General features: G+C 40.4%; 1 protein-coding gene across 2 annotated transcripts in view; it reads right to left on the bottom strand.

Annotated features, from left to right (window-relative positions):
* The window catches only part of LOC124797948, a 144217-nt gene that overhangs the window by 45715 nt on the left and 70524 nt on the right, over window positions 1–27978 (bottom strand). For both annotated transcript variants that reach the window (XM_047261093.1, XM_047261092.1), the window contains exons 11-13: window positions 25094–25194; window positions 16215–16612; window positions 9111–9199 (exon numbers count right to left, since the gene is read on the bottom strand). In XM_047261093.1, coding sequence (XP_047117049.1) covers window positions 9111–9199; window positions 16215–16612; window positions 25094–25194 — 588 coding nt within the window. The remainder of the gene's footprint in view (window positions 1–9110; window positions 9200–16214; window positions 16613–25093; window positions 25195–27978) is intronic.

Genomic DNA, 27978 nt, shown 5'->3' with positions numbered 1-27978 from the left:
TCCTCCTCTCCAGTACTGGTTCTTCTGAACTGTGCAGGTGGGATCAGTCTGTCATGCACACCCTTGGTTCCCTCAATCCCTAAACTGCTGCTAGACAACATCTTCAGCCTGCCCCCTCCCTTCCACTCTACTGCCAATTTCTACCCAATTTATATCTTATAATGACATTGGGGATAATCACCTTACCTCATTCCACTCATCACTTTTGTAATTTTTACCATGGTTGAGAGCCGTATGTCCTGCCTGTCAATGCTTACCCACCCCATTCTTTCCCTGTCTGCCTTTCCCACTCAAAGCTGTGTCTACCATGTCATCTCCTCTCCCATCTGTTCACTGGGCAACTTCTCAAAAACATTCATTGTTGCTACAAATGTGGAGGTGAAAACTGCAAAAGATGGAGACACTCACTAGGACACAACATTTCCTCGTATTTGATTGTTATTATATACAATAATTTAACAAAAATACCCTATATCTGCAAACACACACACTTAAAATGTCCATATAGCTATTCCATTTACTACTATAAAATATCAGTGTTCACACTACAACCCATTTATGGTATACTGTTGTAACATAATCCATGTATGGCAATGTTTATGTGCTTAAAAATAATCACAAACTGAACTTCTCTGGAATTTCTTTGTGTGTTCATTTTAGCAACCGGTAAGCCTGGCATGCTTTTCAAATGGCAAAGGATATATATACTCGGCCTGACTTAAGTATTTACAAAAAATTTTCTCGTATTTAGAGCTGCATAAAATGATCCCTTTCTAGAAACAGCTCAAAGTTACCTTATTACAGAATCATCACATTTCTGTTTACTCATTTATCTGAAGTTCTGTTTTTCAGTGATTCAAACATAATAAATTTAGAAGGCTATTGAATACCAACAGCCTATAATATAAGGATGATTGTACATTCTTCTATTATGTCATAATGCCATTAGAATAACAGTGGATGAAACTGCGTAAATTATACTAACTAATAAAGTAGAGAATATTATATGGAGATGGTAATAATTATTTTTGTTTTGTTTTAGGGCACAAAAACAACTGGAGTCATATGCCTCCAAGTCAAAACCGTAGAAGACAGAGAGGAGTTAAAAAACGACTTTACATCAATCCCAACTGACATATAGAAGACAGCTGAAAACAGGCACATGGAAGAAGGGCTACAAAAGACACCACTCCCAGTGGGAGGGCCGAGAGGAGGTCGTCCAAACTGCTGGGAGAGGCTTAATAAGCCGGAGCTTATTCCCGTGAAGGGAGGACCATTGGCGATGCCAAACGGACACCACCTCTTGACAGACGGCAACACAGAGATCACTGGAGGAAATATAGGTACTTGTGGGCTGAGGTACGAGGACTGCAGCTTTGGGAGCAGCGTCAGCAGTCTCGTTTCCTGGCAGACCGACATGACCAGGAACTCACAGAAACATCACAGTGGCTCCACCACGAGTGAGCAGTTGACAGTTTTCCTGGACCCGCTCCACCTAAGGGATGGGCAGTGTACAGCGCACAGGGACTGTGAAGGGCACTGAATGAGTCTGAGCAGAGGACACAATTAAAAAGGCTGTGTTGTCAGATGTACTCTGTGGCCTAATACAAGGTAAAAAGCTTGGCTGTAAATACTGAGGAATGTGCTGGAAGCTGATATCTAAAGACACGGGTGCCAATGACAAAGGCACGGTGACCGGTGACCCCACAGTCAGTCTGAGAGCAATCAGTCTATACAAAGGTAGAATTGCGAAGATCCATACGAAGGTTGTGAAACTGTAGGTGATAGACCGAAGATAGAGTCGTGTTCTTAGGAAGTGAATGAAGGCCAAGGTTAACATGGGCCGTTTCACGAAGCCAAGGTGGCGAAGGGTTCACACCCATCGGGAAAGCTGCAGGTAGTGCGAAGTTAAACTGCTGTATCAAGTACCGAAAGTGGATTCCGGGAGGTAACAGAGAAGAAGGACGAGCCCCATACTGACAATCAAACAAATCATCAAAGAAGGAGGCATAGGATGGGTGGCCATGCATGGCAGAAAAATGGCATGCATACGTGCTGAGGAGAATGTCACAGCGGTAGGACAGTGGTAGTTCAGCAGCTTCAGCATACAGACACTCAATCAGGCTGGTGTAAAAGGCGCTCGTGGCCAAACTGGATGTCACAATGGTGGATAGTGTTGAGTCAGCATAAGAGGGATGGGCGTGCAGGCACATAAACAAAGCACCCATAGCTGAGTTTAGAATGGACAAGAGACTGGTACAAACAGAGGACGGTTGTTCAATCGGCACCACAGGAAGTACCATTGAGGACACGTAGGGGACTGAGGGACTGTGTACAGCGGGCTGCAAGGTAAGACACATTCACAACTTCCTTCAATGATTATACAAAGTGCAATCACCCACAATGTGACAATCTTCCAAAGAAGAAGGACCACTAGCCTTCACCCATAAGTGAATGCTACAATCAGAATTTATCTTACAACGTCTACGACAAGACAAAGACAAACTCCCGTGCGGTAAAAGGTAGGAACCCTCACTAGCAATAATAATCTCAGAAACAGGAATAGTACAGTAAGCTAAGATTTCGCGAGTTTCAAAGGATTCCAAACCAGCTCTTCCTGCATTGTTACAAGCAATGAAAGCTACAGTTATCCATCCGTTACCCAAACTGGAAGAGGAAGAAACTTTCATTAAAGAAAAATTTAACCTCGCACCACAAAATAAAGTAGGTCCATGAATAAGAACAAATTGAGTAGTTTTACCAACTCCTCTTACTTCGTTCTTTTTACCCTTCGCAGAAGCCCCAGAAATTTCGTAGTTTCAATGAAAGGAAGAGCAACAGGCCCAAGCTGTAGAGATGGTGGGAGAAACCATTTGCACCACCAGAAATTCAAACAGACGTTTTTGTCAGTGGAAATGCGAAAGCCACTGTTGATGCTCCAGGAGTAAAGATGATCAAGACAGTGCAGAAGATACATGGAGAACTGCAATAGATGTCAAAATTGTCGACAAAAAGGGAGCCAGAGATGCCCGATGGGAGACAGGCCATTATAGGGTTAATGGCGATAGCAAAGAGGACAACACTCAGGATGGAACCCTGAGGCACACCATTTCCCTGGATGAAAGTGTCCGACAAGGCAGAAGCCACACATACCTTGAAAACTCAGTCTTGTGAAAACGCCCGGAGAAAACAGGGCAGGCGCCCACGGAAACCCCACGAGTAAAAAGTACAGAGGATACCAGTTCTCCAGCAGGTGTTGTATGCCTTCTCCAAATCGAAAAACACTGCCACAGTCTGGGATTTCCGCAGGAAGCCATTCATGATATGAGTGGACAAAGTAAGGAGATTGTAGACTGCAGAACGCCACGCTTCAAATCCACACTGTGCATTTGTTAGTAAATGGCAAGAATCGAGCCACCACACCAGCCGAGCATGAATCGTACGTTCCATCACCTTGCAAACGCAGCTAGTAAGAGAGATAGGGCGGAAGCTAGAAGGAAGGTTTCGTCCTTACTGGGCTTAGGTATGGGTATGACGGTGGCTTCATGCCAGCGTCTAGGAAATGTGCCCTCAGCCCAGATGCGTTTGTACGTGTTAAGCAGAAAGTGCTTGCCCACATGAGAAAGGTGCTGCAACATCTGAATGTGGATGGCATCTGGCCCTGGGGTGGAGGATCAGGATGAACTGAGAGCATGATCTAGTTCCCTCATAGTCAAGGCAGCATTGTAGCACTCATGATTCCGAGAAGAGAAGGGTATCGCCCGAGCCTCCGCCGCTCGTTTCCGATGGATGACGGCAGGGTGATACTGCGAAGAGGTCGAAACTTACACAAAATGGCAACCCAAGGTGTTGGAGATACCAACAGGGTCCACAACAACATTGTCAGCGACTGTCAAGCCGGAAATTGGGGAACGGATCTTGGTTCCAGAGAGCCATCGGACGTTGGCCCACACGACAGAGGAAGGTGTGAAACTGTTAAAAGAACTAGTGAATGAAACCCAGCTGGCTCTTTTGTTATCTCGAAGAACGCGATGGCACTTTGCAGGCATCTGTTTATAACGAATGCAGTTTGCCAGTGTAGGGCAGCAGTTAAAGACGCGGAGAGCATGTCTCCATGTGCGAATTGCATCACGGCATGCCTCAGTCCACCAAGGGACTGGGACACTACGAACTGTGGGGGATGGAACGTTCTGCAGCAGTAAGTATAATGTTTGTGAGATATTCCACCTGGTCATCACAACTGGGGAAATCTTGTTCTTCGAAGGTCACCAGGGAGGAGTAAAGCTGCCAGTCAGCCTTAGCAAGTTGCCATTCAGGTGTGCACGTGGAGGTGGTAGGAATCAGCAAATGGATAGCACACAGTGAATGGTCGCTCGAGTAGGTGTCAGAAAGAATGGACCACTCAAGACAAGGGGCTAGCTGGGCAGTGCACACAAAGAGGTCCAAATGAGAATAGGTTTGTGAGGAGTCAGAAAGGAAAGTGGGTGCTCCAGTGTAAGGCAGAAGTGGTAAAGTTGGTTAAGAAGGTCAGCCCAGAGGGCACCTCTCTGACAGATCCTGGGAGAACCCCAAAGGGGATGACGTGCATTAAAGTCACTGAGTAGCAAAAATGGGGGAGGTAGCTGCCCAGGAAGTTGAAGGAAGTCTGTCCTGGTGACAGTGAATGATGGAAGGGCATATATGGTACAGAGGGAAAAGTCAGGCAGGGAAGGAAAAGGTGAACTGCAACAGCTTGAAGTCAGGGAGATGGGCCAACTATGAATGTTATCCTGTATGAGCAGCATGACGCCCCCATGAGATGGAATACCGACTTCAGGGGGAAGGTAAAAACGAATCTGTAAGAAATGTGAATGCTCAAAACGGTCATGAGTGCGCAAATTTGTTTCCTGAAGTCAGAGGACAAGGGGACACTGCGACACTAAAAGCAGATGTAAATCCTCTTTGTGGGACTGAAGGCTGCGAATGTTCCATTGGGGGAGAGTCATGATGAGGAAAAGACGTAGGGGTGTCACCTCTGCAGTTGCCGAGTGACAGCTGGGGAAGAAGTGCTACTACAGGGCACAGAAGCAGGAGGATCCTGCTCCATGGGGTCCACAGAAGCATCAACTTGCTTGTGCGGGCAATCTGTAGAGTCCAATGCCAAAAAACGTTTGTTGGTGCGCATTGGCGACACTGGAGCTGGCCGGGCTAAAGTATCATGTGGCGACATCACCGAAGAGGATCTTTGAGGTGGCGAAGCAGAAGACCATTTGCCTTTCATGGACTTCTTCGAGCCTTTCCGGTTAGATGAAGACTCGGGTGTTGTTCGGCTGGAGGGATGGAGGAAGTCTTCACGGGAGTACTACTTCTGTCGGTCTACTGGTTGTGTAGCTGGTGGCTTCGCCCCTGGAGGCGAGAGTTTGATGGATTGTAGCGCAGCTGGGTGGCAGGATGGCAATGCTACCTTGAAACTGGGCAATTTCACAACCTCAGAGCTGAATTGGAGGTCACATGTCTGCATGGCCATGTCCTTTATGGAGCGAGGGGTAAGAAAAACAGAACTATAGGCACCAGACAGGAGAACGCAGGGTTTGCGACTAGCCACTAACTTGCAAGCGACTGAGTAAGGCACCTTTTCCTTTACCTGGATCTCTTGAACAGTTTGCTCATCAAGATACACTGGACAATACCGAGAGGAGGCAGCATTGCCGCCATTGCAGTTGATACAGCAGGGAGGAGGAGGTGGACGATTGCCCTTGTGCGCATCCCTACCACAGGTGACACATTTGGCTGGGTGTCAACAAGACGTTCTAGTGTGGTTGAAATGATGACACTGGTAGCAGCGCATTGGGGTTGGAATGTATGGCAAGATGGTAATAAGTTCATAGCTTGCTTTGAACTTGGACGGAAGCACCACTCTATCAAAGGTGAGAAAGAGAGTGCAGGTGGGCACTAAGGAGCAATCTACCTTTTTCATTACACAATGGATGGCAATGACACCCTGATCAGAGAGGTAAGATTGTATTTCGGCCTCTGTTAGACTGTTGAGTAGGCTGGTGTAAATTACACCACAGGAAGAATTCAAAGTTTTATGGGACTCGACATGAACAGGGTAACTGTGGAGAAGTGAGGCAGTTGTTGTGCTTGAGAATCAGAAGTGGTCTCCAAAAGCAAACAGCCATTCCGTAAATGAGAGCAGGATTTCACAGGGCCAGCAATTATATCCACACTTTTCTGAATAATGAACGGATTTACTGTGGCGCAGGACTGATTGTCTTCAGTATGTGAGGCCGTGAGGAACCGTGGTGCAGCGGGAAGGGTCTCTGAATCATTAGCCCCATTGTGTTTATGTTTTGTAGATGTTGAGTGGGAAGACGATTGATTCATCGCGAGGAAATCTCCCACGATTGCCACCGTGTTCGATGGCGCGCTCCTTCCAACTGGGGGCCCCCTTCACAAGGGGGTTCACCCGCCTTAGGTGATTGTTCACACCTCAGGTCACACCTCCCGAATACCTGACAGAGGGACCAATCGACAAATTGGGAAGATTACAGCTCAGGCAATCACCCCTCCCTGGACCTGGCCTGTACCAGGGGGTATGTGTGAACCCTACCTGATGACTCGGGGCTGGAAATTATGTATTAATCAGTCACCTGTTATGCGTCCGACGCGTGGGCTGGCCTTCGGGAGCACGCACGGAGGAAGAAGAAAAAAAGAGGATCCTCAAATGTCAAAGCGGAGGAATGAGAGGAGAAGGTTAACAAAGAAAGGAAAAGGGAGCGAAAAACATTGGTGAGACTGTTCACACATCAGTTACAGAGTGCAGAACATTCCCAATAATACCCCAGACATGTTCCCCAAGGGAGGGGAAAAAGAATAGCAAGAGGATAGACATGCAGCACGGAAGGGAAAAAAATGCCGCAAAGGCTGGGGCCCCATGGTAGCCAAGCATGAACCTGCCAAAGAGTGTCGAGCCCCCAGGGGGGGGGATATCATGGTGATCCCCTCTGTGTTACTCAAGAGGAGCAGTCTTCACATCCAGCACTGGGTTTTACCTCTCCCTTCCCTCAATACAAAGACAATGCATTGCTATTCACATACGTTAAAACATAAGCTAATGACCACGTTAAAATATTCTCACTGCTGTCGAAATGGAAACATTACTGTAAAATATCTGGACCGCTAATGAAACTTAATATTAACAACAACATGATATAATGAATCTACAGGTTTCTGTATGTAGGGTTTCCTTTGCAAATACCCACAATATGTTTAATGTAAAAGGTGATAGCTGATGGTGTTTTAAACCATGTGTCTCCCTTTCACTCTTCAATGCTCCAAAATGCTAATTGGAATAGCATTCTCGATCAATACAATGGAACTAAACAAAAAATACAGAATGTTAAAAACTTGCATTTATTTGGATTCTTGCTATAGTCTAAGACACTAATATTTCTAGATCAAGAGAATTGTCTAGAAAAATGAAAACTTCAGTGTAGCAGACCATTGCAATATTGACACAAAGAACAACAAAATGGTTTCAATCGTGCAAAGTTATGTTGAGGGCTCAAAAGAAACTGCATGATTCATCAGTACCATGCAAATTGTACGTCTATAACGCATCATTGTAGGCTAGATAGCTGATGGATACCTCCAGTGGCACTCGACTTTTGAGTGGTAAGTTTGAATCATGGTGGTAGAAGAAATTTTCATTGTCACTGTTTGGCTAGCAAGGGGAGGACAGCGGAGGGGGTAGCATAAGGCTCCTGATCATTAGACTGGGCATCAATGTCCTGAATTAAATTTAAAAAACCTCTCTGTAGTGTCTCTTGGAGTGAGGGCTTGCAACTGTGTTGATGGTGATTCGTTTGTTGGATGGCGATATTAAGCTAGGTGAACCCCTATGTGCTATTTGAGAGGAACAGGTTATATGGGATCTGCTGGGTTTTGTCCTCTACCTTCTTTGATCATCATACATCACAAACATTACACCTCTCACTAGACACACATTCGTTACATTCACCTACACTCAAAAGGTAAGCTTAAGAGACAACTCTCACATACTGCAAGGAAAGCGGTTGTTGTTGGTGGAAGAAGAAAACACTTTCTGAATAAAGAACTGAACCTATCCCTTGAGGGTCTTCCCAACTCTTTCTTTCTTTACAGATCTATCATTCCACTGGTTATTATTTTCACATAACGAATGCTTAACTTTCAACCTGTCTAACTCCCCCTCAGCCAGAATTAGCACCCTTCTACTACAGATACAACATAGTGCAATTTATGGGCAGTAATGTCATGTACTCTGATAGTTTAACCCTTCCTCAATTGCTTAGTTTACTGACAAGGCAGTTATTGACCTCAAAAAGACACTCTCGATCTGTTAATAACATTACACCATCTGGAGACCACACATTATTTGTCAAAATTCAATGTAGTAATCACAGCCTGACTACATATGCAACTGAAAGGCATGATACAAATGACAAGTCACATTATTTGTGATGGAGTTTATATGTTATGTTTTGAGATGCACAGAAACTGGACACAAACAAACATGTTACAAAATGCGACCTTTGCAAATGGAAAGGTACACCAACTGATGTTTGTGATTAGTGCAGACATGCTCATCATGCCTACATCACCATGAGCTAGGAATATTTAATATTGCACGGTAACAACAACATATTTGTGTACTCCTATCCTCATGCGAAAAGCATGTATTGATTAAGAATAATTTGTTCCCGGAGAAAAGTTTTACAGCACCTTTTCTTCGTGAATTCACATGTACATTTTTTTCCTAGGATTATCATAATGTCGTTGGTAGATGAATGAAATGGGTCAGTCAGCTTTACACTTTTGCAATCAGGAAAGATTTGTTAGCCCTCATTACAAGGAATTCAAGAGAAGCACTTTTCAATTATTGCTGATAATTATTTGCTTCTTGATATGTACAGAATTACTTATTTGTTAACAGTAATAATGAAGAGTTCTGAATCAGGATTTCTGTGAAGAAACAGCGTATGTGATGTATCAGTAAGTATGTAACATTCATGGTAAGACTGATAAGAAGTTCATATAAAAACTACATAATCACATTTAACATCAACATAAGATAATTTGCAACCAACCCTCTCTTTGTGAAGGAACTCTTGAGGGCAACTGCTCGCAGCATCCTGATCATGCAGGTGAGAACGCCAACATAGCTATGAGTTCTCCTCTGTAAACAGAAAATACATGTTTAGTAAAATGAAACAGAAAATATAACCTTCATTAATTATAAAACAGAACAATAAATGATAAGGCTGGAATTCCTCACATGTAAACACATATTTTATTAAAATCTTATTCTATAGTTAAGAAGGAAGATTTACGTTTAAGATTCATTGAGAGCACAGATAGTAACTCAGTCCACAGCAAATTTAGATAAAAACTACTGGAATAAAGGTCAGACTTTTCAATGGCAGTTTCTGATTAAAAAAGGGATAACAGAAAAAAAGTTTTAATCAACTATAATGAAACTATCACAATAAAAATGGAGAGATGGTGTACTTCCAGTTAATCAGTTAATTATGAATGCAACAAGGTAACGAGAGATCCTTATGACCAAATGGATATTTATAAAAAGAAAATTTTCATCATAAGGTATAATAATTACATCAAGAGCAGACAGACTAGTCAGTACTCACCTGCAGGTCAGTACAGTCCACCCACCCATCCAACCCCCCCCCCCCCCCCACCCACACACGTTTTAGGAGGAACAGTAAATATTTTAAGAGGTGATAGTATACACCAATCTGAATAAAACATTCCATATAACATGCATCCACCTTTTATTGGTTACAGAGATACAGCTGTAAGACTTTAACACAAACAGGAGGGAGTGTTAAGCATATAATATCTCAACAAGAGCCTGTGCCAGTTGCGATATTTTATAGTTTGGTGTAGTATTAAAGCAGAGCCGTTCAGCTGACAGTTCAGTGACATGTCAATTGTTAAGGTGAAAATTTTTAAAATACCGCACGTTACCACATTTTGCCTGCAGGAGAAATGTGTTTACCCCATGACACACAGTTGCTCCACGGCGAGCAGATTGCTCACGTAAACAATTAGCGATCAACAGGGACTCTGTTACAAGACATACTACTGTGAATTTATAAAGGAATTTCAGCCATTTGGTCTGTGAAGTTTGCTGGTGAATTTACAAGCAATGGCAAGGAAATTCAGGAACAGTTTTCCTGCAATTAAGAGAAATATGCTTTACTGTAAATACATAAAACTGCAACAAGGCACTTTTTTGAATAGTTATTTATTATTCCATGAAGCAGTTTTTGAACCTTTTCCGATCCATCTTCAGATGAACCTATAAAGGTTCAACAACCAGTTCATGCAATAATAAATAACTATTCAAAAAAACTGACTTGTTGCAGTTTTATATATTTACATTCAATTTACAGTTATGGGCTCTAAAATACCTGTAATGGGTAAGCTTAATTTGCTTTATGGCTACCCATTATATAACCAAACGAGAACTGAATAGCACCGAATCAGTATTCGAGGATTCTGTATAAGTTCCTATTTATGAACAGTTAATCCACTGGCGACCGGAGATCATTGGCTGCTGCTTCTGCATTATGAGATCAACAAATTTACATAATTGCAGTTTCACTATTATTGGCAGGTCACAATTTTATTTCAGTGCATTATATCTCACAGTTTTGGGAAAGACGTAACAATTGATGCAAGTATTCTGCGAAACGTTGATGGTATAACACAAAATCATTAGGCCTTGCTACATTGGTTTGAACTTTGGATAATTACAGACAACAATTTCACATAGTTACGAGATTAAATTTAATCAGTGTGGAAGTAGTAGCCATAGGACATTACAATTACACAGCCTTAGTAACCTAAACTTTCATTACTTCAGTGTATCATTAAGTGTTTTTTCAATATATCACCTACATTACATACATACATAAACCTATACAAGCTAGAGTGACACTTTACACAACAGCAAATGACTGAATTCAAAGCTGATCTTCATAAATTTCCATGTACTTTCAAATTCTCTTGATAATACCACATGTATCTTGCCTGAGGCCATCTTGGTGTTCTTCTATGTGGTCAGCAGTACACATAATCACAACAATCAATTTGCCTGTAGTGTCTATCTTTTCTTTGTAGATTCCACCTTACAACCACCCCACATATAAAAATCTAAAACGATAAGGTCTGCTTACCCCAGCTGTCAATAAATGTGACGATTTCTGTCAATTCATCCTCTGGGAAATGTTAAGTATAGATGACATATCATCTGATAGTTAGAATGTGCAGGGCATCATCATGCTGGAAGAAAGTACCCATTCTTGTAGCCAAATGAACCTCTTCCAATAATGCTGGAAGTTTCTTTTCAAGAAATTCTAGGTAATGGGGAGCTGTAAGACAATCTGGCATTCACAACAGGCCCAGTAAACTGATTGCCTCTCGTACAACACACATTTATAGAGAAGTGTTCTTGAGCATGTTCCTCCACAAAGGTATTTGGTTTTTTTTTGTTGGAGCACCTATGTGAGTTCATAGTGTTAGTGACACAGTCAAGAGTGAGAGTGGCTTCATCAGTAAAGAGTATTAATGAAATTTCTTGACAATATGCAATTACAACAATAAAATTCTAATCGTCTACCTTTATCTCCTCCTAAAAGGCTTTGAATATGACACAAATAATAGGGATCCAAGACTTGCTTAAAATGAAGTCTCCACCCTTTATTATAAGGTTTACTGACAGCATTATTTCAATGTACTCTTGAACTGTATTGTCCTAGAAACTTGGAATCTGCAAGAAAATACTGATATTGAGCTATCACATTCTGTCATTATATCTCTTCTTGACTTATGTTGGTCAATCCCACATTACATGCGCTAATGCTGATGTGAGTGAATAGTAATGAATGCTGTGTTTCTGTAGGAGTCTATCAATTTTCAGATGACTGGGTGAGTACAGGGTGGATAAATGCCCTGGTTTTTAATTTTCTTTCTCAGTCTTTCACACACTTGGTTTTAGCTGCCATATGTCATACACAATAAGGAATCATCAATTTGGCTACAATACTCAAAAGGTACCATCTATCTACCACACTGTTTAGATCTACAAAATCACAAGCAAAAAGATATATTTAAAAGAAGGAAGAAATGAAAGTGGCACATTACGACAAGAACTAAAAACAAAACAGTTGTCACAATCAGCAACAAAAGAAAAATTACACTGGGTCTAAAAAGTATATTTAGTATTTATTGTACAGATAACTTTTCTACATTTATAAATTTAAGAGATGGTTTTGTGATAGCCAAAAAAATCTGGAATAATAAATAGCAGATACAAAGGAACTGTTCATCTTAAGTAATCATAATGATACTACACTGAAATGAAATTTCTTCATATGCAGAATCAACATAAAAATTTAGCATTCAAATACGTAGCTTATGTCGCCCCAAAAATATTGGAATTCAATGAATATCAGGAAAACAAAAATGGTGGGATAAGAAATCTTTCTAAAGGCCCTATCAAGTTTTGTACAGTTTCAAGACCTCTGTAGTAATGGTGAAAAAACTGAAATGAGAGAAGTAACTTTCAACAGAAACTAAAATGGAAACAGATGAAAATGAGTAAGGGAAAGCTGGTAGGAAAAAAGAAAACTATACAAAGGAAGGTAAAGAGTGAGAGTCCCTGACACCTGATGGTCCAGAATCCCGCAGTCTTATTTCTCCACTAAGAATGTCAACCAAAAATTAAACTGGAACATATTCTCAGAAAGCCTTAATTAAAAGAGGGAAACTGGTCACTGGTGAATTACTACAATCTTGAAACTTTCTGACAGATTGAAACTGTGCAGTGTATTGTGCATTGAACGTGGAACTTTGCATTGCCTTCCTCTTACTGACCAAGCTATCCAGCACAACTGACAACCCAGAACCTACTCTTACAGTTTCAAAATGGAGATCAGAGTTTAACATCTCTTTGAGAGCACAGTCATTGGAGACTGATATCACAATTTCTGCTATGACAGTAGCTCACTTCTATAATCCATTTTTTATTCCTGCATAGCTTGCTGAACCTGTACTCCTAGAAGAAAGGATATTGGAGAGAAATGAGGGTGTTTCTAGTAACAGCCTTTCACTTACAGTTGAATGTACATGGTTTTGAAGCATCCCCAGACTGGAATTCAAACCTGCTGCACTGCCTTTTGTGTGTCATGCACAACAAATTCTGCCATCTGAACATAGACCAAAACATGGTTTCAGATTGATACTAGTTCCTCCTCAGCTCAATAATGTCATTCCCGTAGTGTAGACTAAAATAATTCATTCTCAGAAACAACTCTCAGGTTCTAAATAAGCCTGACTCCGAGTTACATCCTCTCTCTCAGAGGTGTTAGTCTCTGCTGGGCTCCCAGCACTGCAGCAGACTCTGCATAGCTCATAATGGAGAGGGCAGGAGCCAGCTACAAGTTAAAGCTTTTAGTAGGTCTGCAAGGCATGTTTGGATGTTGTAACTGGTGACACACTGCCAGCAGAAGACAGAGATGTGGACTCGAATCTTGGACCACCACACAGTTTCAACTTGTCCCACACAATAAAATGATGGGCATCTACAGCCACACACAACATTATTTCATACTGTACTCTTGAAAAAATTATTCTCAGGCTAATTGATGGTGCTACAATCAATTATGCCCACAAGCTGTCGACTGATACATCATGACAGCTGGAGGTACTTACAGAAAGATAGCATAAATATTACAACAATACAAGGTTTATACTTAAGTAAAAAATAACAATGTACAAATACAACATATAGTTGTGGCCAGATGTCAAGTAATTCCCTTTGCTAGTATACACAGTGCTTGATGTGGCAGTACACGCTGGTAGGCCGTACTGGGATCTCTAACCTAAAATGTGATAAAATGACATTTTGGAACCTCTTTTTTTCTTAAAAAAAAAAAAAAATAATAATCAAGCACTGGGTATACAAGAAAACTTGTTGCAAAATATCATGAAATAAAAAATTAACTTTAAATGTACCTGTCCTCTTATTTTGTTACAACAGTCTGCATATTGGTGCAAGAGGAAGTATGCATTGTGGTGCAAAAATTGTTCATAAAAAACATATGTTTTTGGATAGGGACCACCTTTAGCAAAACACAGTTTTGTTTTTTAACCCAAACATGTTTCACTGCTGTTGCGGAATCTTCAGTGCAGTTTTATTTTATGGCGGTTTTCCTGATGTATTATGTTTTTACAGTGACTGTTTTGTTTCACAGTTTGTCATCTGCAACCCCTTACACATTTTCTTTTTCCCCACCTTCATCACTGTGAAACATTATATATTGAGCTGTCACTGTCACTGTTTCACTGTTTAGCAGCTGTAAAAACAAACAGTTATAAGAAGAAAAAACAACAACAAATAACAAAACTGTTTACCAGCTGTAAAAACAAATAGTGAAACTGTGACAGTGACAGCTCAATATATAGTGTTTTACAGTGATGAAGATGAGGAAAAAGAAAACATGTTAATTGTTGCAGATGACAAACTGTGAAACAAAACAGTCACTGTAGAAACATAATACATCAGGAAAACCGCACCATGTGGTAAAAAGCCATAAAATAAAAGCCCACTGAAGATGCTGCTACTGCAGTGAAACATGTTTAGGTTAAAAAACAAAATTGTGTTTTGTTAAAGGCAGACCCTATCCAAAAACATATGTATTGTTAAAGCAAACATGGGAAAAAAGAGCTTCAATCCCAAGATGATTATTCTTCATTAAATGGTTAGCAACCACATCATAACAATATTAATCATATGATGAGCAGTGCAATGTGTGATCATAGATGTTCTGGTTCTTAAAGATATTTGACTTCTCTGTGGGAACAAACTACTGTTGTCACATAAATGAACTGGTTTTACATATGACAACACATGTTGTTGATACAGGCCAGTATGTAACTATTTACAAGAGCATTCATAAGTTACGTATTTTACAACAGAACATTTTTAAAACTTTTATTAGTTCACTGGCATTGAATAAATTAAAATAAATGTTGACATAAATGTTCAGCTTGTTACAATGAATTAAAAAATCTATGATGGGCAAAATGGTTTTGGATTTTCTAAAGTAACTACTACTGCGTGAGCCTGCAGGTATCCTAGATAGCAAATTAATGTCAGAATCAATTGGTGGACCATGAAATATGCAAGTTAAACTAAGAATATATCATTAGAAATAAACTGGAGTATAATTTTTCCATTACAAATAGAAGATTACCACACTGTAGCACTTACACGCAAACCTCCAGATGTCAGACACTCAGATAGGCACCAAACATTGCATATCGACGGAGTATCAACCACAACTCTGATTTAGTTTGTACTATGTGCCGTCGTCCAGCAGAACGGGCGTAAATGTTAATTAACAGTAACAACAGAACTACAGAGCATAGGAAAAGCATAACTGTGCGCAATTAATTAATACATAGAGCTTCCATGGGGAAGTTGGTAGAGTGTTAGATTATTGCACCACGGGTCCTGCTTTCATACCCCAATGACGACAAAATTTGTACTGTATTACATGTTATATGGCTCTATTAATACTTCCGCATGTTTTCTTTATTCTGCTGTTTTGATTGTTTATGTTTATTTTGTGAAACTACAAATGCACTAGCTGCTTCATCTTGAGTGGTGTCTGTTCTGTTGCACATGTCTGACAGAACACCACACCTATCTATACAAATGTTTGCCACTTTCAACTACTGAAGTGAAAGCAGACTGTCAAAAGAACATGGCTACAAACTTTGAAAAGTCCTTTTATATGTCAGGAAAATGTTCTCCCATATAGCAGTTTCACATGTAAACAGTTAAAACAAATTGTCATAACAGGACTTTGAACGCAGGACTTTTGGATAGACAATCGTATGCTCCACCAACTCACCCACAAGATATCTACAGCTGTCATTCACAGACACATCATTCATGTGCTCCATAGTTCTGGTGTTATTTTTAATTACCGGTTTACATATTTATACTGGACGACAGCACATAGCATGAACTAAATCAGTGTTTTGGTTGATATTTTATCTACAAAGAACATTTGGTACCAATCTGAGTGTCTGACAGCTGCAGGTTTGGGTGTTAGCAGCATGAACCACTAACTAATGGGATTCTGTGGTTGTTTACATACCTGTAAGCTAATTTGTGACGCAACTTCGAGGCATAAGCGGAGAAATCCATGTTGGTCTGATATGAAATCTGATAAATCTAATGGTAATTTCTCTGGAGCACTAATCCTAGGAATAGCCGGTATTTGCTTCAACAACAGATGCAGTTCTGTGTCTACACCTTCGGCATGGCGTTCCGTCAATCCCGACGGCCCTGCTACTGGTTCCACAATCATCACCTCTTGTGAGCTGTGTGTACTATCTGTGTCCATTTCTGCACTAGAATTTGTAACAGCTGGTGCAACATTCTTTCCTTGCCGAGTGCTTTCTTTGGCAATAGTCTTCTTTACTATTGATTCTGAGCTGCTATCAATATGAGAATTAAAGGCTGGTTTAGGAATATCCTTCGGTGCAGAAGTACCTAACAAGACAAAGAAATGGAAGGGCAAATAAATATAGTAGGAAAGTTCTGGTAGAATGTAAATACTTTAGGAGTAAAAGAGACCACTCACTGAAAAGCAGAAGCGTTGAGTCATCAACAGGGACAGACAAGAAAAGAAAGAAAACTTTTAACTTTTGGAACAAAGCCTTTCTCATTACTGTGGCATTTGTGTGTGTATTTATACTCTAGCTTGCAGAAGAATTTATTCCAAAAGCTAGCAAGTTGTCTTTTTTTGTGTGCCCCTGTCAATGCTCAAATCTTTTGATTTTCAGTGAGTGGTCTCCTTTACTTATCAAGTATTTACGAAGTACATATAAAGAAAGTCATATATTCTGATATACATTGCTGTTGTATTTTATGAAACAGATGTTGAAAGTAAATAATAATCATTATTACTGTGTGGGAACATAATTCGTCCCTGGGAATAAGAGTGCAAAATGAAGCTTAACAGAAAGTTTCAATAATGTTCAAAAAAATAAAAAAGTATTTTACAAAAATGTACCACTTACTTTACCTTTGTAGTATCAATAATATTACATAATTACTTCTAGAATACTATGCTGAAACAGAGATACTAACAGTATGGTGTTAAGGGAGTACATATGAAAAACCTTTTTTTTCCTCGGAAGGAAGCTTCTGAAAATCAAATCAAGGCATCCTCATTCATGTTGTTGTAGATGCCATAATTACAACCGCTTTGAGTTTAGTCTCAAAGTGTGATTACAGAAAAAAGATAAAGACCACTCCAGTCATGTAGGCATGTCAAAAAAATATGTCACTGATAAGTGGTTCTTTGCTCTTGAATTACTGGAGTTCCAGAAAATATCAGCATTAAACCAAATATAACAGGAAACAATAACAAGAGCACAGATCAGCAATAGGCACTGATGTCTGTTAGTAACAGTGAAATATAGAGTATGGAGTAGCTGAAAAAAAGGATCACTGTTCGGGCGATCGATCAGAGCAAAGGTATAGTGGAAAAATGAGATCTCCAGAATGAATAAACCACATCACAAATGTAGACGTCAAAGTAAAAAGCACAGCACAGGGTGGTAAATGAATGAGATGGGTTCTGTGCCCAGTTATGTACTCACACATGCATTCTGAGCAGTGTACCACTGACCACCAAATGATATCTAGTGGCTGCAAAGAGCCAAGATGGTGTGCTTAGTACCATACAAAAAGTTTCTGCGTTGCAGACAGTACTGAGTTGAGTTTCTGTTTTTCACATCTTCTGCGACGAAGGGAATTGTATCAGTGTATTTTATTGTATCTAAAAACAAAGATGATATGACTTACCAAACGAAAGCGCTGGCAGGTCGATAGACACACAAACATACACACAAAATTCAAGCTTTCGTAACCAACGGTTGCTTCATCAGGAAAGAGGGAAGGAGAGGGAAAGACGAAAGGATGTGGGTTTTAAGGGAGAGGGAAAGGAGTCATTCCAATCCCGGGAGCGGGAAGACTTACCTTAGGGGGAAAAAAGGACAGGTATACACTCGCACACACACCCATATCCAACCGCACATACACAGACACAAGCAGACATTTGTAAAGGCAAAGAGTGGCAGAGATGTCAGTCGAGGCAGAAGTACAGAGGCAAAGATGTTGTTGAAAGACAGGTGAGGTATGAGCGGCGGCAAGTTGAAATTAGTGGAGGTTGAGGCCTGGCAGATAACGAGAAGAGAGGATATACTGAAGGGGAAGTTCCCATCTCCGGAGTTCTGACAGGTTGGTGTTAGTGAGAAGTATCCAGATAACCCGGACGGTGTAACACTGTGCCAAGATGTGTTGGCCGTGCACCAAGGCATGTTTAGCCACAGGGTGATCCTCATTACCAACAAACACTGTCTGCCTGTGTCCATTCATGTGAATGGACAGTTTGTTGCTGGTCATTCCCACATAGAAAGCTTCACAGTGTAGGCAGGTCAGTTGGTAAATCACATGGGTGCTTTCACACGTGGCTCTGCCTTTGATCGTGTACACCTTCCGGGTTACAGGACTGGAGTAGATGGTGGTCGGAGGGTGCATGGGACAGGTTTTACACCGGGGGCAGTTACAAGGGTAGGAGCCAGAGGGTAGGGAAGGTGGTTTGGGGATTTCATAGGGATGAACTAAGGGGTTACGAAGGTTAGGTGGACGGCGGAAAGACACTCTTGGAGGAGTGGGGAGGATTTCATGACGGATGGATCTCATTTCAGGGCAGGATTTGAGGAAGTCATATCCCCACTGGAGAGCCACATTCAGAGTCTGATCCAGTCCCGGAAAGTATCCTGTCACAAGTGGGGCACTTTTGTGGTGGTTCTGTGGGAGGTTCTGGGTTTGAGGGGATGAGGAAGTGGCTCTGATTATTTGCTTCTGTACCAGATCGGGAGGGTAGTTGCGGTGACTCTTTGCCTTTACAAATGTCTGCTTGTGTCTGTGTATGTGCAGTTGGATATGGGTGTGTGTTCGAGTGTATACCTGTCCTTTTTTCCCCCTAAGGTAAGTCTTTCCGCTCCCTGGATTGGAATGACTCCTTACCCTCTCCCTTAAAATCCACATCTTTTCATCTTTCCCTCTTTCCTGATGAAGCAACCGTTGGTTGCTAAAGCTTGAATTTTGTGTGTATTTTTGTGTTTGTTTGTGTGTCTATCGACCTGCCAGCGCTTTCGTTTGGTAAGTCACATCATCTTTGTTTTTAGATATATTTTTCCCAAGTGTATTTTATTGTTTAGACTACTGTTTAATAACTTACGCTAAGATTTTTGTGTAGATTTATGTACATTAGCTTTGTGTGAGCCGACTTTGAAGCATAGTTAAAAAATATCGGAAGTGGGGTATCAGCAGAACTTAGATTGCACCCAGTGACTTTTTGGGTTAGGTTACATTATTTAGGTGGTACAGACAAAAACTGTCTTCAGATGGATAGGAACTGCACCTGTTGTATATGGAAGCAGGGGGAATTGGCCATTGTTTGTTAACAGCTGTAAGCTGTGTTGGCCAAGATCAACAGACTTTGGGCTCCCACCCTGGGCTGTGGTGGCATTGGGGTGCCCGAGATGAATGTTTTGGCACCTCTGAAGCTTTTAATGTCGCCTGGGATCCCTAACATGCTGCATCCTCTGATTCGCCTGACGTGGCTGGACAACACTAACCTGATGGTGATTGGCAAACAACGCCAAATTCACGAATCTCTGGCTGGAGGGCCAAAGTGCCATGGAGCTCCCATTATATCTTCAAAATGCATTTGACATACTGCCTACTGCTGAAAGTACATCTGAGCCAGTACAGGATGCCACGATTATTGGGACTGTTGATGGTCTTCTTGAGAGGTCCAGACAAGTGCAGAGGTTGGGACTGCTTGTCCTTAGGAACTCCGATGTTGGGTGGTTAGTGGAGTGCATCAGGGAAATAGCAGATAGGTCATGAAAGAACGCCAATTCCCACTGTGTTTGCTTGGCAGAGGGGTCTTGTCCAAGACATGGAGGAGGCTCTGTCAGCGGCGATTGACCACGCTGGGTGCACTGGGCTGCAAATTGTAGGCACTAGTGCCACCTGTTGCCTGGGTTCAGATTCCATCCTTCATTCCTACAGGCTGCTTTGGTGAAGACAGACAGCTTAACCTGCAGAGTGGAAGCTGAGCCACTGTTTTGCAGAATCATTTCCAGAACTGACTGTGGACCTCTGGTGGGAGTGACTGGAAGGCTTCAACCGGTCTCAGATAATTTTGTGACAATTTTAAATACATATTTCTCAATCTCTGCTATCAAGTGGAGAATTGTAGGACCTTCCTAAGGTCATACACGCATTACAGGCAGTACGTGACGTCTAGGGTTGTTGAATGTGTGTGCTACACACATGCGAGTTTTTTTAAGGCTACGGAAGTCCCTCCGCAGACCAGGTAAGATGTTCTGATTCCAGACAGGGTAGCATTCATCATAGCAGTTCAGAGAAAGAAAATTTAAAGATATTTTTAATGTACAATGTTAGCATCTACGGAAATGTCCCAAAAACTAGTCTCATTTATAAATGGTAACAATGCCCACATAGTACTTGGGACAAAGATGGCTGAAACCAGATGTTAATAGCAATGAAATTCGAAAATCTGATCAGAATGTATATTGCAAAGGTAGGTAGAGGTAGGTGGAGGCAACCATTTTTTTAAAAATAATAATAAAAAAAAATCAAGTGAAATACGTACAGACAGAGAATGCAAAATAATCTGGGTAAATATATGCATTAAAGGTACATCAAACATGGTCATTGGATGCTTTTATAAACCTTTTGCCTCGGCCACAGTAATGGTGGAACATTTGAAGGGAAACTTGGAGAATATTTTGCGCCCACTTCCAGCTCACGCTATAGTATTAGGCGGAGATTTCAATTTATCGGCTATAGGCTTGGACAGACATGTAATTTGGGCAGATACTAGTGACACGGAACTGTGTGAAATTGTTCTAAATGCCTTATCCATAAATTACCTTGAGCAGTTAAACAGAGAACAACTTGAAAAGGTAACATCTTAGAACTGGTGGTGATAAACATATCCGAGCTTTTCGACTCAGTTACCACGGAACAGGGAATCAGTTATCAGAAGGTCATTACAGCTTCAGATAATATGATTGTAAATACAAATATAAAGAAAGGTAGGAAGGTCTTTCTACTCAACAGGAGCAACAAGAAACAGTTTCCACAATATCTGAACAGTCAGCATGAAAATTTCATGTCCAGCACTACCAATCTGGAGTACAGATGGCCAAAGTTCAAGAGCATTGTACACTATGTTTTAGAAAGGTATGTGCTGAGCAAAGCTGTGACGGACGGAAAAGACCCACTGTGCTTTGACGGCTGTGTTGTGTGTTAGGAAAGCGTCACTGAAAGTTAAACATAGGAAAAGTCCTACAGACAAACAAAAACCAACCGAAGGCAAAATTAGTGTAAGGAGAGGCACATGTGATGTGTTCAATGAATCTGAAAGTAAAATTCTGTCTACAACATGACAGAAAATTCTATGAAGTTCTGGTCTTAGGTTCAATTAGCAAATGGGATAAAGCCCCCCCCCCCCATCTGTCTATACACTCTGTGGACATAATGAGATCAAAACAGAGAATAACACAGAAAAGGTCAAAATGCTAAATGACTTTTTTCAAAACTGTTTCACAGAGAAAGATAGCACTGAAAGTGCCTCCTTTAAATTGTTGCGTGACTGACAAAATGGTTATTATTCAAATAAGTGAGCATAGGGTAGACAAGCAACTGAAGTTGCTTAACACAGGAAAAACCACTGGGACTGACAGGGCATCGGTATATAGAGTGTCCGGTAGAACTTGTCCCTCTTCTAGCAGCAGTGTGCCATAGGTATCTGGAGGAGTGAAGTGTTCCTCAGGACTGGAAAAACGCACAGGCCATCCTCATTTTCAACAAGGGTCACTGAACACATACACAAAGCTGTAGGCCTTATCTCCAACAACTGTTTGTTGTTAAATTTTGAAACATATTTTGTGCTCATGTATTATGACATCCCTGGTGATTGAAAATCTCCTCTGTAGAAATCAACATGGGTTCCAAAAACAATAATCATGTGAAACCCAGCTCGCTCTGTTCATCCTTGAGTCTCAGAAAACAACAGATAGTGACGTCCAGGTAGATAACACGTTCCTCTACTTCTGTAAAGCATCCGATACAGTTCTGTACAGCTGCCTAATGAACAACATACGAGCATATGGAATATCAGGTGAAGTGTGTGATTAGACTGAAGTTTCTTGCAACTAGAACACAGCATGTCACTCGAACAGAGAGAAATTTTCAGACATAAAAGTAACTTTGGGCATACCCCAAAGGAGAGTCATATGTCCGTTAGTTAGTTACATGTTTTATAGATCACTTGAACAATTCTTTTATTGAAATGATATGGAATAAGTCAGATTACAGGTATACATGATGCATGATTGGTGTTAATGTTAATGAACAGATTAATTTTTCAGTCCTACTTAAGCCACTTCTTCTTCTACTATTACCCACTACCCCTTAACTGGTAAATATTACAATATTAAAGGTGGGGCAACTTACGATGCATTTAGTTTATCAACCAACCAACCACAAAAAAACTGTCTGAGCACATGAATAGACATAGAACTGACCACTTTAGGGACGCCTGGTACCCAGTTGCTAAAAATGCTCCTGCATGACTAAAGGGACCTGAGTGCCTGCTGCATCCAACACGCTATCTGGATCCTCCCAGCCAATAGTAGTTTTCTGAACTAAAGAGATACAAGCTTGCCCTCCAATACATCCTCTCATCCAAACACCCTCCTGAAATTAAACTCCATTAACAAATTCCCACATTAATATCATTTCACTTTTTTTACTGCCTTTTAGATTCTTTGCCTTGCTGCAAAGTGTTCAAAGCTTTCATTTTCCAGTATATTTTCATGCATATTTAAAATTTCTTTTTACTATGTCTCATTTCGTATTATAATTAGTGTTTGGTTTTTCAGCTTCACTGCCTTCCTCTCCTCTTTTTCACTGAATTTTTGCTCCTAGTTCTTTATAGGAATATTCCTTTATCTCACTATTACTCTGCCTTTACTTCTTATCGACTCTGGACTGAAGCTAGCACAGTGCTTTTCACTATCTTTGACCTCCCATTCTCTGTAACAATATTCTGAGATGGAAAGTTGCTACTCACCATATAGTGGAGATGCTGGGTTACAGACAGGCACAACAAAAAGATTTTCACACTTAAAGCTTTCGGCCAGTGGCCTTCGTCAACAACTGGCACACATATGTACACACATACACTCATGCAAATGCAACTCACACACACGACCCCTTTGCATTTGCATGAATGTGTGTGTGTGTGTGTGGGCGCGTCTATTGTTGACAAACGCCATTGGTCAAAAGCTTTACGTGTGAAAATCTTTTTGTTGTGCCTATCTGTGACTCAGCATCTCCACTATATGGTGGGTAGCAACTTTCCTTCTCAGAATATTGTTACATTCCATCCTGGATTTTCCATTGTTTGATCTCCCATTCTCTTTGCCATCTTCTCCTTCATTCTCACCCATCCTCATCACCTGTCACCTGAGTGACCTACAAGTCATTTTCAATCTTCCCTAACCTATGGCACTTTGGTGTGTGTTTATTGGAGGTACTACATAGATTTTGTCTTATCAATGCCAGTAATTCTGTCTCAAATTTAAAAGTTTTCTCAACAAAATTTTTCTTTTGATATATCACTAGACTTCCATCACTCAGCTTAAGTGTGTCACAGAAAGTAGTGAACAATGTAGGAAAAGACAGATCGCTACTTACCATAAAGAATACACATCAAGTTACAGACAGGCACAATTAAAGGACACAGTCGCGCCTGTCTGCAACTTGATGTGTCTTCTTTCTGGTAAGTAGCAATTCGTCTTTTCCTACATTGCTGACATTCCTATCTGGAGTTTCCATTGTTTGATTTTTACAGAAAGCCGTGAGATATTCAGCCACAAAAGCCTTAGAACACTTTGCAGCAAGGTGAAGAATCTAAAAGGTAATAAAATTAAATTCAAACACCTTAGTGAGACATTGTAACTATGATCCACAGAACACATAAATAACTAACATGATTTGCAAAAAATGCTGTCAATCATGATGAATGGTCATGGCGTGATGCTTTGTTTTAGCTACTGCGGCCTTCCACTATTTCAACCTGCCTACTGCATTCAACCCTGGTCTCCCTCTACAAATTTTACTCCTCGCTCTTCCCTTCTTTACCAAATGAACCATACTTTTGTGCTTGAATATTAGTCCTCTCAACCTGTCCCTTCTTTTAGTCAAGGTGTGTCATAAAGAATCTCTCTTCTTATCGAATCTATTCAGTACTCCTTCATTATGATTTATGATGGTACACTAAGAGAGGAAAATATCAGTATATTTTGCAAACCCAGAGGGCTGCTCATAGCAGTGAAAGTTCAAAGACGAGATAGGATGGAAGGATAACCTGCCAGACATTTTTCTGGAAGATGTTGAAAAGAGAGAATAAAACAAAATGTGAGGAATGACAATAAAAGTCTGCAGTCTTTCATCATACCATGTGAAAGAAAGACAAACACTCTTTACTTGGTCCCTGCCAAAATTTTTCGATTTATTATAATAAATATGTTTATCATGGATTTTTTAAAATGTCAAACAGCCATCTACAACCTCTTAAACACTGCTATTTACACATAGATAGTTCCTTCTATTTCTGTAATACTGAAGACCTATCTCATAATTTTGAAACAACACAATTATGGAATTATTCTTATAATTTAGTTATTTGAAAAGGGTTTCTCCTGTTCTTCCAATTAACATTTCACACTGTAACAGCAATCACTCTTGAAGTTCTGAATTTATAAGTTACTGAAAATTAACCAATATTCTCTTTCTTGCATAGCTTAACTAATGTGTTTCTCTTTTAGCAAAATGTCTTTAAAAACTGAAGGTTACCTGATAGAAGATCTGCTGCAAACTGAGAAGATGCACATAAGGTTTCCAGCAATCCAAATGCCCTGCGTGTCTCAATACCCTGTTCACCATTATACCAGCTCCTGCCAACATTGTGCCATACATGTATAACAAAATGACAGCTGTGAAATATTGCAAAGAAATTAAAATCAATATACAGTTCTAGAGTTATTTTTTCCAAGCTCATAGTCTTTTTCCCTACTTACAAAATGACTAATGTTTAGTAGGTAGTTAATTCCCACCCATCCTGTCAATGTACAGCTCTCACTATATACTGCTTTGTAATTGTCTTCCCCTTGTGCTCAGTTGAAATGCATCATCAACTACACTGGTAACAACTGACAGATAATCTTGTCTGTATTGATGTCACAGTGGGATTCATTTTAGAGTTCACCAGATCTAATGTTGCAGTTTGTTGCTTCAAGCACTTCACCCTTTGGGAAGCGATAATTATTTTCTGATATACTTCAGGTTCTTAATATTAGGAGAGTGCAACTACTTTCTTGGGAGAGCCAAGTTATTAGGCATTACTGATAACATTTCAGCAGTTTTGTAGCTTTTAATTTTACCACTGTCCGTACTTAATATCTGATCAGTTTTAATAATTCTTGGTCGGTGCCTCATATTCAGCTGTGGATTTCCGAGTTTCCCTTAACAAAGGACGTGGCAGCAAACTACATGAGACATGACCTAAGTGGTCACTTCTGATGTATAGGGCACATCATTTTACAACATTGCTCTGTAGTGTAGGTACAAACTCCAGAATCCGTAGTCAAGCTCATCATAGAACCAAAGAAGACTATTGTTTAAATCCTAAATTTGGCTGCAAGCTATAGTTTAGATTCTACAACTGATTAGAAACTACAGTACTCTTGATCAGTCCCCCAGTATGATGTAGCAAATCAACTACTTTCTTAAAACTCTATGAGTGAGGTTTGCCGTCTTTCCTCTAGAAAGAACTGAGACTAGTCAAAGGTCCTTTGTGATAGATGTGATACCCAGAATGGTTTCTTCCACATGGTAGACAATTCCTCCCGGACTACACATCAAGTGCACACTGGATTCCTTCTCCTCTTGTGTCACCATTTCCATACAGAAGATCAATACACACCTAACATTCAGCTGCCTCTGACAAGCAGCTCATTCTTTCTATCTCTGTCTGTCTGTCTGTCTGGACCTCAATGAAGGACATCAGTGTTTGAGCAGGCAAGTCAATGACTACTGGCTATGTATCAGTGGGTGACAACACCTCAATCATATACAGTAAAACCCCAAATTAATGAACCAACTTTTAAGGAAATGCTGCTTTCAACAAATATTTCCATTGGTCCTGGTGAAACTCCCATAGGAACAATGTCACTCTTCCCCGATTTTAATGAATCATGGTTTAAGAAAAAGTCCACTTTTAAGGAACAAACATGAAACACTCTGCACATTAAAATCCAGTTTTTATGCAATTCTTAACGTGTCTGAGTGTGTTTTTGATTTATTTCAATTTTACACTGGTTTTACTTCATGTCATGTGACAGCAGTATATGATAATTGATCGACACGTGTCTAGATCGAATTCCATGTAGTGATACAGGAAAGAGCACTGAATGAATCAGAAAGTGATATCTGCCTGACTACCATGCATCCCTGATCACATGATCTGACATCACAGTGGATGAGTTACGAAGCACGAGCTTTCAAGTGTTGTGTTGTATTTCTTATAGCCGAATTAATATGTTTAATACTTTTGTGGAGTTTTGGCATGCAAACATAGGAAGCTTACAATTGAGCAAATGCTGATAATCATCCACAATGTTTTGTGCAGCATACTCATTCTCAAAAACAAGAAAGCGTTGTCAAATAGGAGGAACATCTGCATGTCAACGTTCAGTGATCCAGAAACTATTCTTTTAAAACGATTTCAAGGAATGAGAAGTGGGAGCAATCCTATAAGCAGAACAGTTCTGCAAGAGAAATCTTGGGAAATCACCTTGAAGATCGGCATTAAAAATTTCAGTGCGTCAAACAGATGGTTAGGTCGTTTTAAGAAATGTCACAATCTCTCATTTCACAGTATAAGTGGAGAGAGAGAGAGAGAGAAAGAGAAGCTGTGGACTTAGAAAATGTAAACCACTGGGAGAACACTACATAGCTGTGATTAATACAGGCTTATGAGCACAGAGACATTTTTAACGCAGATGAAACAGGCGTTTTTTTAATGATTTACTTCCTGCAAAAACTTATTCTGTTAAGGGAGAAAAATGCCACACAGTTTAAAAAAGTAAAGAGAGAATGACTGCACTATTGTATGTAAATAGTGATGGGAATGACAAGTTGTCGTCACTGACAATAGGGAAATTTAAAACTTCTAGGAATTTTAAAAACATTAATAAACTACCTTGTACTAATGAATACAACAGCAATGCCTGGATGACATCAGAAATCTTTTTCTCAGGTGTCTATAGGAAAGTATTACTTACAATATTATGAGAAGGAAAGTTGCTACTCACCATATAGTGAAGATGCTGAGTCACAGATAGGAATCTCCGCTGTATGGTGAGTAGCAACTTTCCTTCTCATAATATTGTTACATTCCGTCCTGGATTTTCCATAGTTTGAAAATATTACTTACAATTGGCCGATGCCCTGTACATCTAAAGGATACATCATTTCTGAGAAATATTAATATTGAACCAAACAATGGAAAATCCAGGACGGAATGTAACAATATTATGAAAGTGAAAGTTGTTACTCACCATGAAGCGGAGATGCTGAGCCACAGATAGGCACAACAAAAAGTTATATTGCCTTTCGGCCACACACACACACACACACACACACACACACACACGAAACTCACACACATGACTGCAGCC

The sequence above is a fragment of the Schistocerca piceifrons genome, chromosome 5 (genome assembly GCF_021461385.2).
Source record: "Schistocerca piceifrons isolate TAMUIC-IGC-003096 chromosome 5, iqSchPice1.1, whole genome shotgun sequence".
Taxonomy (NCBI): domain Eukaryota; kingdom Metazoa; phylum Arthropoda; class Insecta; order Orthoptera; family Acrididae; genus Schistocerca; species Schistocerca piceifrons.
Note: the sequence above shows the minus strand (reverse complement) of the source record. Positions and strands in the feature narration are given on the sequence as shown.